The sequence below is a fragment of the Scyliorhinus torazame genome, chromosome 13, assembly GCF_047496885.1.
Source record: "Scyliorhinus torazame isolate Kashiwa2021f chromosome 13, sScyTor2.1, whole genome shotgun sequence".
Classification (NCBI taxonomy): Eukaryota; Metazoa; Chordata; class Chondrichthyes; order Carcharhiniformes; family Scyliorhinidae; genus Scyliorhinus; species Scyliorhinus torazame.
The window spans coordinates 225,446,897-225,464,113 of NC_092719.1; the positions used below are offsets into that span (position 1 = coordinate 225,446,897).

Consider the following 17,217-nt stretch of genomic DNA (forward strand, 5'->3'; position numbering starts at 1 on the left):
CTATACCTGCTCTCCCGTGTGAGAATTGTCTATTCCTGCTCTCCCGTGTGGATTGTCTATACCTGCTCTCCCGTGTGAATTGTCTATACCTGCTCTCCCGTGAGAATTGTCTATACCTGCTCTCCCGTGAGAATTGTCTATACCTGCTCTCGTTTGAGACTTGTCAATACCTGCTCTCGTGTGAGAATTGTCTATACCTGCTCTCCCGTGAGAATTGTCTATACCTGCTCTCCCGTGTGAATTGTCTATACCTGCTCTCGTGTGAGAATTGTCTATGCCTGCTCTCGTGTGAGAATTGTCTATACCTGCTCTCCCGTGAGTATTGTCTATACCTGCTCTCCCGTGAGAATTGTCTATACCTGCTCTCGTGTGAGAATTGTCGATACCTGCTCTCCCGTGAGAATTGTCTATACCTGCTCTCCTGTGAGAATTCTCTATACCTGGTCTCGTGTGAGAATTGTCGATACCTGCTTTCGTGTGAGAATTGTCTATACCTGCTCTCCCGTGTGAATTGTCTATACCTACTCTCCCGTGAGAATTGTCTATACCTGCTCTCCCGTGAGAATTGTCGATACCTGCTCTCGTGTGAGAATTGTCTATTCCTACTCTCCCGTGTGGATTGTCTATACCTGCTCTCCCGTGTGAATTGTCTATACCTGCTCTCTCGTGAGAATTGTCTATACCTGCTCTCACGTGAGATTTCTCTATACCAGCTCTCGTGTGAGAATTGTCGATACCTGCTTTCGTGTGAGAATTGTCTATACCTACTCTCCCGTGTGAATTGTCTATACCTGCTCTCCCGTGAGAATTGTCTATACCTGCTCTCCCGTGAGAATTGTCGATACCTGCTCTCGTGTGAGAATTGTCAATACCTGCTCTCGTGTGAGAATTGTCGATACCTGCTTTCGTGTGAGAATTGTCGATACCTGCTCTCCCGTGTGAATTGTCTATACCTGCTCTCCCCTGTGAATTGTCGATACCTGCTCTCGTGTGAGAATTGTCGATACCTGCTCTCCCATGTGAATTGTCTATACCTGCTCTCTCGTGTGTGAATTGTCTATACCTGCTCTCTCGTGTGAATTGTCGATACCTGCTCTCCCGTGTGAATTGTCTATACCTGCTCTCCCGTGAGAATTGTCTATACCTGCTCTCCTGTGAGCATTCTCTATACCTGCTCTCGTGTGAGAATTGTCGATACCTGCTTTCGTGTGAGAATTGTCTATACCTGCTCTCCCGTGTGAATTGTCTATACCTACTCTCCCGTGAGAATTGTCTATACCTGCTCTCGTGTGAGAATTGTCTATGCCTGCTCTCGTGTGAGAATTGTCTATACCTGCTCTCCCGTGAGTATTGTCTATACCTGCTCTCGTGTGAGAATTGTCTATACCTGCTCTCGTGTGAGAATTGTCTATACCTGCTCTCGTGTGAGAATTGTCGATACCTGCTCTCGTGTGAGAATTGTCTATCCCTGCTCTCCCGTGTGGATTGTCTATACCTGCTCTCCCGTGTGAATTGTCGATACCTGCTCTCCCGTGAGAATTGTCTATACCTGCTCTCCTGTGAGAATTCTCTATACCTGCTCTCGTGTGAGAATTGTCGATACCTGCTTTCCTGTGAGAATTGTCTATACCTGCTCTCCCGTGTGAATTGTCTATACCTACTCTCCCGTGAGAATTGTCTATACCTGCTCTCCCGTGAGAATTGTCGATACCTGCTCTCGTGTGAGAATTGTCTATTCCTGCTCTCCCGTGTGGATTGTCTATACCTGCTCTCCCGTGTGAATTGTCTATACCTGCTCTCTCGTGAGAATTGTCTATACCTGCTCTCACGTGAGATTTCTCTATACCTGCTCTCGTGTGAGAATTGTCGATACCTGCTTTCGTGTGAGAATTGTCTATACCTGCTCTCCCGTGTGAATTGTCTATACCTTGGGGTCTATGTTCATACATCTTTGAAAGTTGCCACTCAAGTGGATAGAGCTGTGAAGAAGGCCTATGGTGTGCTCGCGTTCATTAACAGAGGGATTGAATTTAAGAGCCATGAGGTAATGATGCAGCTGTACAAAACCTTGGTAAGGCCACATTTGGAGTACTGTGTACAGTTCTGGTCGCCTCATTTTAGGAAGGATGTGGAAGCTCTGGAAAAGGTGCAAAGAAGATTTACCAGGATGTTGCCTGGAATGGAGAGTAGGTCTTACGAGGAAAGGTTGAGGGTGCTAGGCCTTTTCTCATTAGAGCGGAGAAGGATGAGGGGCGACTTGATAGAGGTTTATAAGATGATCAGGGGAATAGATAGAGTAGACAGTCAGAGACTTTTTCCCCAGGTGGAACACACCATTACAAGGGGACATAAATTTAAGGTGAAAGGTGGAAGATATAGGAGGGATATCAGAGGTAGGTTCTTTACCCAGAGAGTAGTGGGGGCATGGAATGCACTACCTGTGGAAGTAGTTGAGTCGGAAACATTAGGGACCTTCAAGCAGCTGTTGGATAGGTACATGGATTACGGGAAAATGATATAGTGTAGATTTATTTGTTCTTAAGGGCAGCACGGTAGCATTGTGGATAGCACAATTGCTTCACAGATCCATGGTCCCAGGTTCGATTCCAGCTTGGGTCATTGTCTGTGCGGAGTCTGCACGTCCTCCCCGTGTCTGCGTGGGTTTCCTCCGCGTGCTCCGGTTTCCTCCCACAGTCCAAATATGTGCGGGTTAGGTGAATTGGCCAATGATAAATTGCCCTTAATGTCCAAATTGCCCTTGGTGGTGGGTGGAGGTGTTGAGTTTGGGTAGGGTGCTCTTTCCAAGAGCTGGTGCAGACTCAAGGGGCCGAATGGCCTCCTTCTGCACTGTAAATTCAATGATAATCTATGATTAATCTCGGACAAAGGTTCGGCACAACATCGTGGGCCGAAGGGCCTGTTCTGTGCTGTATTTTCTATGTTCTATGTTCTATGTTTATACCTGCTCTCCCGTGAGAATTGTCTATACCTGCTCTCCCGTGAGAATTGTCGATACCTGCTCTCGTGTGAGAATTGTCAATACCTGCTCTCGTGTGAGAATTGTCGATACCTGCTTTCGTGTGAGAATTGTCGATACCTGCTCTCCCGTGTGAATTGTCTATACCTGCTCTCCCCTGTGAATTGTCGATACCTGCTCTCGTGTGAGAATTGTCGATACCTGCTCTCCCATGTGAATTGTCTATACCTGCTCTCTCGTGTGTGAATTGTCTATACCTGCTCTCTCGTGTGAATTGTCGATACCTGCTCTCCCGTGTGAATTGTCTATACCTGCTCTCGTGTGAGAATTTTCGATACCTGCTCTCGTGTGAGAATTGTCTATACCTGCTCTCATGTGAGAATTGTCTATACCTGCTCTCTCGTGTGAATTGTCGATACCTGCTCTCCCGTGTGAATTGTCTATACCTGCTCTCCCGTGTGAGAATTGTCTATTCCTGCTCTCCCGTGTGGATTGTCTATACCTGCTCTCCCGTGTGAATTGTCTATACCTGCTCTCCTGTGAGAATTGTCTATACCTGCTCTCCCGTGAGAATTGTCTATACCTGCTCTCGTTTGAGACTTGTCAATACCTGCTCTCGTGTGAGAATTGTCTATACCTGCTCTCCCGTGAGAATTGTCTATACCTGCTCTCCCGTGTGAATTGTCTATTCCTGCTCTCCCGTGTGGATTGTCTATACCTGCTCTCACGTGTGAGAATTGTCTATTCCTGCTCTCCCGTGTGAATTGTCTATACCTGCTCTCCCGTGTGGATTGTCTATACCTGCTCTCCCGTGTGAATTGTCTATACCTGCTCTCCCGTGTGAGAATTGTCTATTCCTGCTCTCCCGTGTGTATTGTCTATACCTGCTCTCCCGTGTGAATTGTCTATACCTGCTCTCCCGTGAGAATTGTCTATACCTGCTCTCCCGTGAGAATTGTCTATACCTGCTCTCGTTTGAGACTTGTCAATACCTGGTGTCGTGTGAGAATTGTCTATACCTGCTCTCCCGTGTGTATTGTCTATACCTGCTCTCGTGTGAGAATTGTCTATGCCTGCTCTCGTGTGAGAATTGTCTATACCTGCTCTCCCGTGAGTATTGTCTATACCTGCTCTCCCGTGAGAATTGTCTATACCTGCTCTCGTGTGAGAATTGTCTATACCTGCTCTCGTGTGAGAATTGTCGATACCTGCTCTCGTGTGAGAATTGTCTATCCCTGCTCTCCCGTGTGGATTGTCTATACCTGCTCTCCCGTGTGAATTGTCGATACCTGCTCTCCCGTGAGAATTGTCTATACCTGCTCTCCTGTGAGAATTCTCTATACCTGCTCTCGTGTGAGAATTGTCGATACCTGCTTTCGTGTGAGAATTGTCTATACCTGCTCTCCCGTGTGAATTGTCTATACCTACTCTCCCGTGAGAATTGTCTATACCTGCTCTCCCGTGAGAATTGTCGATACCTGCTCTCGTGTGAGAATTGTCTATTCCTGCTCTCGCGTGTGAATTGTCTATACCTGCTCTCCCGTGTGAATTGTCTTTCCTGCTCTCTCGTGAGAATTGTCTATACCTGCTCTCACGTGAGATTTCTTTATACCTGCTCTCGTGTGAGAATTGTCGATACCTGTTTTCGTGTGAGAATTGTCTATACCTGCTCTCCCGTGTGAATTGTCTATACCTGCTCTCCCGTGAGAATTGTCTATACCTGCTCTCCCGTGAGAATTGTCGATACCTGCTCTCGTGTGAGAATTGTCAATACCTGCTCTCCCGTGAGAATTGTCGATACCTGCTCTCCCGTGTGAATTGTCTATACCTGCTCTCCCCTGTGAATTGTCGATACCTGCTCTCGTGTGAGAATTGTCGATACTTGCTCTCCCATGTGAATTGTCTATACCTGCTCTCTCGTGTGTGAATTGTCTATACCTGCTCTCGTGTGAGAATTGTCTATACCTGCTCTCTCGTGTGAATTGTCGATACCTGCTCTCCCGTGTGAATTGTCTATACCTGCTCTCGTGTGAGAATTGTCAATACCTGCTCTGCCGTGAGAATTGTCTATTCCTGCTCTCCCGTGTGTATTGTCTATACCTGCTCTCCCGTGTGAATTGTCTATACCTGCTCTCCCGTGAGAATTGTCTATACCTGCTCTCCCGTGAGAATTGTCTATACCTGCTCTCGTTTGAGACTTGTCAATACCTGCTGTCGTGTGAGAATTGTCTATACCTGCTCTCCCGTGAGAATTGTCTATACCTGCTCTCCCGTGTGTATTGTCTATACCTGCTCTCGTGTGAGAATTGTCTATGCCTGCTCTCGTGTGAGAATTGTCTATACCTGCTCTCCCGTGAGTATTGTCTATACCTGCTCTCCCGTGAGAATTGTCTATACCTGCTCTCGTGTGAGAATTGTCTATACCTGCTCTCGTGTGAGAATTGTCGATACCTGCTCTCGTGTGAGAATTGTCTATCCCTGCTCTCCCGTGTGGATTGTCTATACCTGCTCTCCCGTGTGAATTGTCGATACCTGCTCTCCCGTGAGAATTGTCTATACCTGCTCTCCTGTGAGAATTCTCTATACCTGCTCTCGTGTGAGAATTGTCGATACCTGCTTTCGTGTGAGAATTGTCTATACCTGCTCTCCCGTGTGAATTGTCTATACCTACTCTCCCGTGAGAATTGTCTATACCTGCTCTCCCGTGAGAATTGTCGATACCTGCTCTCGTGTGAGAATTGTCTATTCCTGCTCTCCCGTGTGGATTGTCTATACCTGCTCTCCCGTGTGAATTGTCTTTCCTGCTCTCTCGTGAGAATTGTCTATACCTGCTCTCACGTGAGATTTCTTTATACCTGCTCTCGTGTGAGAATTGTCGATACCTGTTTTCGTGTGAGAATTGTCTATACCTGCTCTCCCGTGTGAATTGTCTATACCTGCTCTCCCGTGAGAATTGTCTATACCTGCTCTCCCGTGAGAATTGTCGATACCTGCTCTCGTGTGAGAATTGTCAATACCTGCTCTCCCGTGAGAATTGTCGATACCTGCTCTCCCGTGTGAATTGTCTATACCTGCTCTCCCCTGTGAATTGTCGATACCTGCTCTCGTGTGAGAATTGTCGATACTTGCTCTCCCATGTGAATTGTCTATACCTGCTCTCTCGTGTGTGAATTGTCTATACCTGCTCTCTCGTGTGAATTGTCGATACCTGCTCTCCCGTGTGAATTGTCTATACCTGCTCTCGTGTGAGAATTGTCAATACCTGCTCTCCCGTGAGAATTGTCGATACCTGCTCTCCCGTGTGAATTGTCTATACCTGCTCTCCCCTGTGAATTGTCGATACCTGCTCTCGTGTGAGAATTGTCGATACTTGCTCTCCCATGTGAATTGTCTATACCTGCTCTCTCGTGTGTGAATTGTCTATACCTGCTCTCTCGTGTGAATTGTCGATACCTGCTCTCTCGTGTGAATTGTCGATACCTGCTCTCCCGTGTGAATTGTCTATACCTGCTCTCGTGTGAGAATTTTCGATACCTGCTCTCGTGTGAGAATTGTCTATACCTGCTCTCATGTGAGAATTGTCTATACCTGCTCTCCCGTGAGAATTGTCTATACCTGCTCTCGTGTGAGAATTGTCTATACCTGCTCTCCCGTGTGAATTGTCTATACCTGCTCTCCCATGTGAATTGTCTATGCCTGCTCTCGTGTGAGAATTGTCTATACCTGCTCTCCCGTGAGTATTGTCTATACCTGCTCTCCCGTGAGAATTGTCTATACCTGCTCTCGTGTGAGAATTGTCTATACCTGCTCTCGTGTGAGAATTGTCGATACCTGCTCTCGTGTGAGAATTGTCTATCCCTGCTCTCCCGTGTGGATTGTCTATACCTGCTCTCCCGTGTGAATTGTCGATACCTGCTCTCCCGTGAGAATTGTCTATACCTGCTCTCCTGTGAGAATTGTCTATACCTGCTCTCGTGTGAGAATTGTCTATACCTGCTTTCGTGTGAGAATTGTCGATACCTGCTCTCCCGTGTGAATTGTCGATACCTGCTCTCCCGTGTGAATTGTCTATACCTGCTCTCGTGTGAGAATTTTCGATACCTGCTCTCGTGTGAGAATTGTCTATACCTGCTCTCATGTGAGAATTGTCTATACCTGCTCTCCCGTGAGAATTGTCTATACCTGCTCTCGTGTGAGAATTGTCTATACCTGCTCTTCCGTGTGAATTGTCTATACCTGCTCTCGCATGTGAATTGTCTATGCCTGCTCTCGTGTGAGAATTGTCTATACCTGCTCTCCCGTGAGTATTGTCTATACCTGCTCTCCCGTGAGAATTGTCTATACCTGCTCTCGTGTGAGAATTGTCTATACCTGCTCTCGTGTGAGAATTGTCGATACCTGCTCTCGTGTGAGAATTGTCTATCCCTGCTCTCCCGTGTGGATTGTCTATACCTGCTCTCCCGTGTGAATTGTCGATACCTGCTCTCCCGTGAGAATTGTCTATACCTGCTCTTCTGTGAGAATTCTCTATACCTGCTCTCGTGTGAGAATTGTCGATACCTGCTTTCGTGTGAGAATTGTCTATACCTGCTCTCCCGTGTGAATTGTCTATACCTACTCTCCCGTGAGAATTGTCTATACCTGCTCTCCCGTGAGAATTGTCGATACCTGCTCTCGTGTGAGAATTGTCTATTCCTGCTCTCCCGTGTGGATTGTCTATACCTGCTCTCCCGTGTGAATTGTCTATACCTGCTCTCTCGTGAGAATTGTCTATACCTGCTCTCACGTGAGATTTCTCTATACCTGCTCTCGTGTGAGAATTGTCGATACCTGCTTTCGTGTGAGAATTGTCTATCCCTGCTCTCCCGTGTGAATTGTCTATACCTGCTCTCCCGTGTGAATTGTCGATACCTGCTCTCCCGTGAGAATTGTCTATACCTGCTCTCCTGTGAGAATTCTCTATACCTGCTCTCGTGTGAGAATTGTCGATACCTGCTTTCGTGTGAGAATTGTCTATACCTGCTCTCCCGTGTGAATTGTCTATACCTACTCTCCCGTGAGAATTGTCTATACCTGCTCTCGTGTGAGAATTGTCTATGCCTGCTCTCGTGTGAGAATTGTCTATACCTGCTCTCCCGTGAGTATTGTCTATACCTGCTCTCCCGTGTGTATTGTCTATACCTGCTCTCCCGTGTGAATTGTCTATACCTGCTCTCCCGTGAGAATTGTCTATACCTGCTCTCCCGTGAGAATTGTCTATACCTGCTCTCGTTTGAGACTTGTCAATACCTGCTGTCGTGTGAGAATTGTCTATACCTGCTCTCCCGTGAGAATTGTCTATACCTGCTCTCCCGTGTGTATTGTCTATACCTGCTCTCGTGTGAGAATTGTCTATGCCTGCTCTCGTGTGAGAATTGTCTATACCTGCTCTCCCGTGAGTATTGTCTATACCTGCTCTCAGTGAGAATTGTCTATACCTGCTCTCGTGTGAGAATTGTCTATACCTGCTCTCGTGTGAGAATTGTCGATACCTGCTCTCGTGTGAGAATTGTCTATCCCTGCTCTCCCGTGTGGATTGTCTATACCTGCTCTCCCGTGTGAATTGTCGATACCTGCTCTCCCGTGAGAATTGTCTATACCTGCTCTCCTGTGAGAATTCTCTATACCTGCTCTCGTGTGAGAATTGTCGATACCTGCTTTCGTGTGAGAATTGTCTATACCTGCTCTCCCGTGTGAATTGTCTATACCTACTCTCCCGTGAGAATTGTCTATACCTGCTCTCCCGTGAGAATTGTCGATACCTGCTCTCGTGTGAGAATTGTCTATTCCTGCTCTCCCGTGTGGATTGTCTATACCTGCTCTCCCGTGTGAATTGTCTTTCCTGCTCTCTCGTGAGAATTGTCTATACCTGCTCTCACGTGAGATTTCTTTATACCTGCTCTCGTGTGAGAATTGTCGATACCTGTTTTCGTGTGAGAATTGTCTATACCTGCTCTCCCGTGTGAATTGTCTATACCTACTCTCCCGTGAGAATTGTCTATACCTGCTCTCCCGTGAGAATTGTCGATACCTGCTCGCGTGTGAGAATTGTCAATACCTGCTCTCCCGTGAGAATTGTCGATACCTGCTCTCCCGTGTGAATTGTCTATACCTGCTCTCCCCTGTGAATTGTCGATACCTGCTCTCGTGTGAGAATTGTCGATACTTGCTCTCCCATGTGAATTGTCTATACCTGCTCTCTCGTGTGTGAATTGTCTATACCTGCTCTCTCGTGTGAATTGTCGATACCTGCTCTCCCGTGTGAATTGTCTATACCTGCTCTCGTGTGAGAATTGTCAATACCTGCTCTCCCGTGAGAATTGTCGATACCTGCTCTCCCGTGTGAATTGTCTATACCTGCTCTCCCCTGTGAATTGTCGATACCTGCTCTCGTGTGAGAATTGTCGATACTTGCTCTCCCATGTGAATTGTCTATACCTGCTCTCTCGTGTGTGAATTGTCTATACCTGCTCTCTCGTGTGAATTGTCGATACCTGCTCTCCCGTGTGAATTGTCTATACCTGCTCTCGTGTGAGAATTTTCGATACCTGCTCTCGTGTGAGAATTGTCTATACCTGCTCTCATGTGAGAATTGTCTATACCTGCTCTCCCGTGAGAATTGTCTATACCTGCTCTCGTGTGAGAATTGTCTATACCTGCTCTCCCGTGTGAATTGTCTATACCTGCTCTCCCATGTGAATTGTCTATGCCTGCTCTCGTGTGAGAATTGTCTATACCTGCTCTCCCGTGAGTATTGTCTATACCTGCTCTCCCGTGAGAATTGTCTATACCTGCTCTCGTGTGAGAATTGTCTATACCTGCTCTCGTGTGAGAATTGTCGATACCTGCTCTCGTGTGAGAATTGTCTATCCCTGCTCTCCCGTGTGGATTGTCTATACCTGCTCTCCCGTGTGAATTGTCGATACCTGCTCTCCCGTGAGAATTGTCTATACCTGCTCTCCTGTGAGAATTGTCTATACCTGCTCTCGTGTGAGAATTGTCTATACCTGCTTTCGTGTGAGAATTGTCGATACCTGCTCTCCCGTGTGAATTGTCGATACCTGCTCTCCCGTGTGAATTGTCTATACCTGCTCTCGTGTGAGAATTTTCGATACCTGCTCTCGTGTGAGAATTGTCTATACCTGCTCTCATGTGAGAATTGTCTATACCTGCTCTCCCGTGAGAATTGTCTATACCTGCTCTCGTGTGAGAATTGTCTATACCTGCTCTTCCGTGTGAATTGTCTATACCTGCTCTCGCATGTGAATTGTCTATGCCTGCTCTCGTGTGAGAATTGTCTATACCTGCTCTCCCGTGAGTATTGTCTATACCTGCTCTCCCGTGAGAATTGTCTATACCTGCTCTCGTGTGAGAATTGTCTATACCTGCTCTCGTGTGAGAATTGTCGATACCTGCTCTCGTGTGAGAATTGTCTATCCCTGCTCTCCCGTGTGGATTGTCTATACCTGCTCTCCCGTGTGAATTGTCGATACCTGCTCTCCCGTGAGAATTGTCTATACCTGCTCTTCTGTGAGAATTCTCTATACCTGCTCTCGTGTGAGAATTGTCGATACCTGCTTTCGTGTGAGAATTGTCTATACCTGCTCTCCCGTGTGAATTGTCTATACCTACTCTCCCGTGAGAATTGTCTATACCTGCTCTCCCGTGAGAATTGTCGATACCTGCTCTCGTGTGAGAATTGTCTATTCCTGCTCTCCCGTGTGGATTGTCTATACCTGCTCTCCCGTGTGAATTGTCTATACCTGCTCTCTCGTGAGAATTGTCTATACCTGCTCTCACGTGAGATTTCTCTATACCTGCTCTCGTGTGAGAATTGTCGATACCTGCTTTCGTGTGAGAATTGTCTATCCCTGCTCTCCCGTGTGAATTGTCTATACCTGCTCTCCCGTGTGAATTGTCGATACCTGCTCTCCCGTGAGAATTGTCTATACCTGCTCTCCTGTGAGAATTCTCTATACCTGCTCTCGTGTGAGAATTGTCGATACCTGCTTTCGTGTGAGAATTGTCTATACCTGCTCTCCCGTGTGAATTGTCTATACCTACTCTCCCGTGAGAATTGTCTATACCTGCTCTCGTGTGAGAATTGTCTATGCCTGCTCTCGTGTGAGAATTGTCTATACCTGCTCTCCCGTGAGTATTGTCTATACCTGCTCTCCCGTGAGAATTGTCTATACCTGCTCTCTTGTGAGAATTCTCTATACCTGCTCTCGTGTGAGAATTGTCGATACCTGCTTTCGTGTGAGAACTGTCTACACCTGCTCTCCCGTGTGAATTGTCTATACCTACTCTCCCGTGAGAATTGTCTATACCTGCTCTCCCGTGAGAATTGTCGATACCTGCTCTCGTGTGAGAATTGTCTATTCCTGCTCTCCCGTGTGGATTGTCTATACCTGCTCTCCCGTGTGAATTGTCTATACCTGCTCTCTCGTGAGAATTGTCTATACCTGCTCTCACATGAGATTTCTCTATACCTGCTCTCGTGTGAGAATTGTCGATACCTGCTTTCGTGTGAGAATTGTCTATACCTGCTCTCCCGTGTGAATTGTCTATACCTGCTCTCCCGTGAGAATTGTCTATACCTGCTCTCCCGTGAGAATTGTCGATACCTGCTCTCGTGTGAGAATTGTCAATACCTGCTCTCGTGTGAGAATTGTCGATACCTGCTTTCGTGTGAGAATTGTCTATACCTGCTCTCCCGTGTGAATTGTCTATACCTGCTCTCCCGTGAGAATTGTCGATACCTGCTCTCCCATGTGAATTGTCTATACCTGCTCTCCCGTGTGAATTATCGATACCTGCTCTCGTGTGAGAATTGTCTATACCTGCTCTTCCATGTGAATTGTCGATACCTGCTCTCGTGTGAGAATTGTCTATGCCTGCTCTCGTATGAGAATTGTCTATTCCTGCTCTCCCGTGAGAATTGTCTATACCTGCTCTCCCGTGAGAATTGTCTATACCTGCTCTCCCGTGAGAATTGTCTATACCTGCTCTCGTGTGAGAATTGTCGATACCTGCTCTCGTGTGAGAATTGTCTATACCTGCTCTCGTGTGAGAATTGTCTATACCTGCTCTCCCGTGTGAATTGTCTATACCTGCTCTCCCATGTGAATTGTCCATACCTGCTCTCCCGTGAGAATTGTCTATACCTGCTCTCGTGTGAGAATTGTCAATACCTGCTCTCGTGTGAGAATTGCCTATTCCTGCTCTCACGTGTGAATTGTCTATACCTGCTCTCGTGTGAGAATTGTCGATACCTGCTCTCGTGTGAGCATTGTCTATACCTGCTCTCGTGTGAGAATTGTCGATACCTGCTCTCGTGTGAGAATTGTCGATACCTGCTCTCGTGTGAGAATTGTCTATACCTGCTCTCCCGTGTGAATTGTCTATACCTGCTCTCCCGTGAGAATTGTCTATACCTGCTCTCCCGTGAGAATTGTCTATGCCTGCTCTCGTGTGGAGAATTGTCAATACCTGCTCTCGTGTGAGAATTGTCTATACCTGCTCTCCCGTGAGAATTGTCTATACCTGCTCTCGTGTGTGAATTGACTATGCCTGCTCTCCCGTGTGATTTGTCGATACCTGCTCTCGTGTGAATATTGTCTATGCCTACTCTCTTGTGTGGAGAGAACCCTCCAGACAATGGAAGATGCCTCACCTCTACATGTAGTGTATGGATCTGACAGAATGGGACAGATTGATTTGGAATGTATTGGATCAGTGTCTGAGGGTGATTTGTGCTCTCTTTTTCTTTGCAGTTGACTGGTCAGTGTCAATGCCGCCCTGGGTTCGGGGGCCAGTCTTGCACAGACTGTCAGGAGAATTACTGGGGTGATCCCAACGTGCAGTGTCGAGGTAAGCAGCTGTCTGGGTACCAGTTCCACAGGGAGGCTTAACATCGACAACAGGGCTCGGGGCACAATGCCTGTCTCTGCCTATTTTCATTTTTTAAAACAAGTGTATACAGTTCAAATTATGTCAGCCAAAGCTTCGAGACATAATGCACACTGCAGTACTGAGGGAATGCTACGCTGCTGGAGCTGCTGTTTTCACAACAACAGTTTCCCGTCTTTACTGGGTATACCTGCGAGGGTTTGATAGAATACTGGGAATTACATGAGGTCCACAGAGGACAATCAGTCTCTCTCCATTAGAGAGAGAGAGAGAGACAATTAGTTATGTAGTTTGAGGGGCATCACTCACGTATGGGGCAAGGGCGCAGGCTTCCATGAACGACCTCCGCTGAGGTAGGGATTGAACCTCTGCTGGTGGTTCCATTCTTCATCACACTCGAGCCGTCTGAGCTTCCCAAACACCACCAACAGTGGACAGAATAGTCTAGACTCTGTCTCTAAACCCTGCTGCATCTATCCTCGATGCTGACACCAGGTTTCCAATCCTCCACACCCATCCCTGGAGGATGAAAATTCAATCAATGACATCCTGGCTGTTTGTGATTTTTGCAGTTGGAAATTGATACTGCGTTTCAGACATGGGCTAAGCAGGTAAATAGACATTACTGATAGATATTACTGTACTGTGTCTCAGCACAGGCTGACCCAACTCAAACATATGAGGGCCAATTTTCCCATTGCCCCTCTCCCAGGCAGTGGATGGGACTGTGCTTCCAAAGGGCACCGTGCTGTGTAGGTCTGAATCGTCCAGGCTCTACCCCAGGTACTGTGGAAGGGCAGGTCTACAATGTGACCCGGTCATCACCTCCGGCAGACTGGACGGATGCCATGCAGAAAGCCCCAAAGCGTAAAGATCGAGGTGGCAGAAAGGAAAGCTCAGTTGTTTGGGAAACTGGCAGCTGCCTGGAACCCTCCGCTGTCTCTCAGCAGCATCCCTGCATTGAGTGATGTGGTAGGTGGGCCAGGAGCCGTCCTCCTCTCTGGCAATTTTTACAGTAGTACTGCATCTGCACTAGCTACAGCTCCACCGATGGTGGAGGTACTGCAGCAGGCTTGCAGACCTGCCGTGCTGAACCTTGTCTCCTTTCCCCAGGCCCATCGGATTTTATTCATGATTTTTTTCATTCATGTTTGCTTTAGTTCTCAGCGGGAGCCGTGCCTTCGTGGACGCTACCTTTTCTCTTGCTTCTGAGTCGCAGGTCCACGTTGGAAGTCCCATTTCGTAGGCCTGAGTCCACCCCTGGTGCCAGTACCGAGGGAGTGCGGAAACTGTAACTCATTATTATCGCATTGCTGTATGCGGGATCTTGCTGTGCACAAATTGGCTGCTACCATTCCTACATTACAGCAGAAACTATATTTCAAAAAAATACATAATTGGCTGTGAAGTACTTTGGAATGTCCAGAACTGGGAATTTTCTTTCTGTGTCGGGAAGCCTCTGGTATCTCAGCACATTGATCCTCCGGCTGGGTGAGCCGACAGGGTCCAGTCTCCTTCCCCCGGGGGTGGCAAAGGTTTTATTGGTAATTTTCTCCTTTTCTCCTTTCCTATTATCCCAGTGTGTGATTGTGACCATCGCGGGATCCAGATAAGCCAGTGTGATCGAGCAACTGGGCATTGCGTGTGCCGCCAAGGGGTTTCTGGAGTGCGGTGTGACAGGTGCGCCCGAGGATTCTCGGGGCAATTCCCCGACTGCTACCCTTGCCACCAGTGTTTTGGAGACTGGGATGGTGTTGTGCAGGACCTGGCAGCTCAGACCAGGCGGCTGGTGGAGCGGGCGGGTGAGATCCGGCTAACCGGAGCCAGCGGCTTGTACGAAAGTAACTTCCGCAGCCTGGAGGAGAAGTTGCTGCAAGCTCAGAGGATCGTAAACGCGCGGAATGCAACCGCTCTGGCAGTGGCTGAGCTCATGAATCTGATAAGTGATGTTCGGTGAGTGACCCATTCTTTGCTCGGTGTCAGATGAATATTACTCACACCTTCAGTGACTTTAAATCAAAGCTTTGATAAAAGGTTAAAAGATACAGCACATGGATAGGACGGGTATGGAGGGATACGGCACTAGGAAGTGCTGAGAGTTTTGGCCAAGGGTTGGATCATGACTGGTACAGGCTTGGAGGGCCGAAGGGCCTGTTCCTGTGCTGTATTTCTCTTTGTTCTCTATGGGAAATTCAAATAATTCTTGAGTAATTAATTTAAATATCTTTGGCTATATACTAACAAAGAATAGTTCTTTAAGTGATAATTAAAAGTCTGGGGCCTGAGCTGGAGAGTGGGATTAGACTCGTTGGGATATTAAAGAGTGTGGGGAGTGATCAAGATAATGGGATTCGACTCTGTGAATTAGCCAACCTTTCCTAATCTGACACTGAAAATTAAATCTCAAATCTTTTCCAGGGACAAAATTACTGGGACCACGCACATTTTGAATGGACTGGAAGACGTCCTGACTGCAGTGCAAAACCAAAACAGTGGGGCCAGTATTGAGCTGAGTAACCTGGAACGTGAAGCAAGAGCCCTCAATCTCTCCACCCGGGAGCTGTCCCGACAGTTCGACATACTGAAACACTCCAATTTCCTCGGTACACCCCTATCCTCCCTCCTCACATCAGCAGATGGGCAGTTTAACCGTGTTGGTTCATTAAGAGCTGAGTGGCTCGGTGCGGCCACGTACGGCGTGAGACAAAACTAAACTAGAACAGGAAGGTCACAGGTTCAAGTTGTGAGGTGTTTAAAATGTGAGAAGTGTTTCAGAGGGCAGGTCGTCAGAAGGTATTTCCTCTGATGGAGGAATCCAGACCAGGGGGAAGCGTAATCGTAAAGTTAGAGCTGGACTGTTCAGCAGGAAAATCTCGAAGCACTTGATCATCCAAAAAAAACTAGGAGTCTTCCTCCTGAAGGCGGTGGATCCTGAAGAAGTGATGAAGCTTTCAGGACTGGCTTTGATCATTGTTGGGGGGGTTAAGGGTACCGGTGAACATGGAACCCCGATGGCGAAATGGAGTTACGTTACTGATCAGCCATGACCTAACTGAATGGCAGAGAGACCTGCTGGGGTTGAATGTCCTCCTCCTATTGATATAGATATAGACATAGAACATACAGTGCAGAAGGAGGCCATTTGGCCCCTCGAGTCGGCACCGACCCACTTAAGCCCTCACTTCCACCCTGTCCCCGTAACCCAATAACCCCTCCTAACCTTTTTGGACACGAAGGGCAATTTATCACGGCCAATCCACCTGACCTGCACATCTTTGAGCTGCGGGAGGAAACCGGAGCACCCGGAGGAAACCCACGCAGACACGGGGAGAACGTGCAGACTCCGCACAGACAGTGACTCAAGCCGGGAATCGAACCTGGGACCCTGGCGCTGTGAAGCCACAGTGCTAACCACTGTGCTACCGTGCCGCCCTTTGTGCTACCGTGCTGCCCCTCGCTGAGTTAAGATCCTCTTACCGTAAGCACTCGTGGGATCACAAGCTGCTTCACCGGCCGTTAAAAATCACCCAAATTTCCCACTCCTGCCTGATATCCAGTAACCCTTTCATGGACTGCACACAACACAAGTGTTACAATGTGCATTCGTGACCCCACCCCACCCAGGCGGAGGTCTTGTGGCTCGGTGGGCAGCAGCTCTGCCTCTTGAGCAAGAGCTCCGAGTTCAAGTCCCGCTCCAGGGTTTGTTGGCCATGGTCAGAATGTTTATGATCTGATTCGAACAGGTGGTTAATCAGCCTGTTCATTCTTCTAACATTCCTCACCACAAGCAACCTATCGCAGACTGGAAACCAGATAGAACTTTCAAAATGGGGTTTCGGGAGAATTTGGTAGGAAAGTGAGGTAGTTACCACAGTTTGGATTTGCAAACCACCTTTAATGTAATAAGATGCAGATTGTCTTCTGAACAGAGGGAATCAGGAAGCGAATTCCCGGCACCCGGCCACGATGATAAATAATAACTCCCAGGAACTGAGTTGACATCACTCCACACTCACTTCACTCTCCCCAACACAGATTCAACCACCTTGTCCTCTTCCGAAGCTGCGGCCGGCTGGCCCAGGTCACTGAACTGAAACCACAAACCCAGAGCCACGCTCCGGGGTCCCTGGCTCAAATACCACTATGGTGTATGGTTTCGGTAAAAATCACAACAATTAATTGGCTGTGCTTCTCAGTCCCTGGCTTTAACCCTTTCATAGTTTTAAAGACCTCAATTAGGTCCTTCTCGGCCTTCTCTTTTCGAGAAGAAAGGCGCCCAGCCTTTCCTG

At 47.7% G+C, this 17,217-nt stretch overlaps 1 protein-coding gene across 1 annotated transcript in view; it reads left to right on the forward strand.

The window, feature by feature from the left end:
• LOC140388644 (laminin subunit beta-2-like) overlaps positions 1-17,217 on the forward strand; it is a 305,667-nt gene that overhangs the window by 256,423 nt on the left and 32,027 nt on the right. The window contains 3 exon segments of the mRNA XM_072473108.1: positions 12,793-12,889; positions 14,509-14,881; positions 15,347-15,531. Of these exon segments, the coding sequence (XP_072329209.1) occupies positions 12,793-12,889; positions 14,509-14,881; positions 15,347-15,531 (655 nt within the window).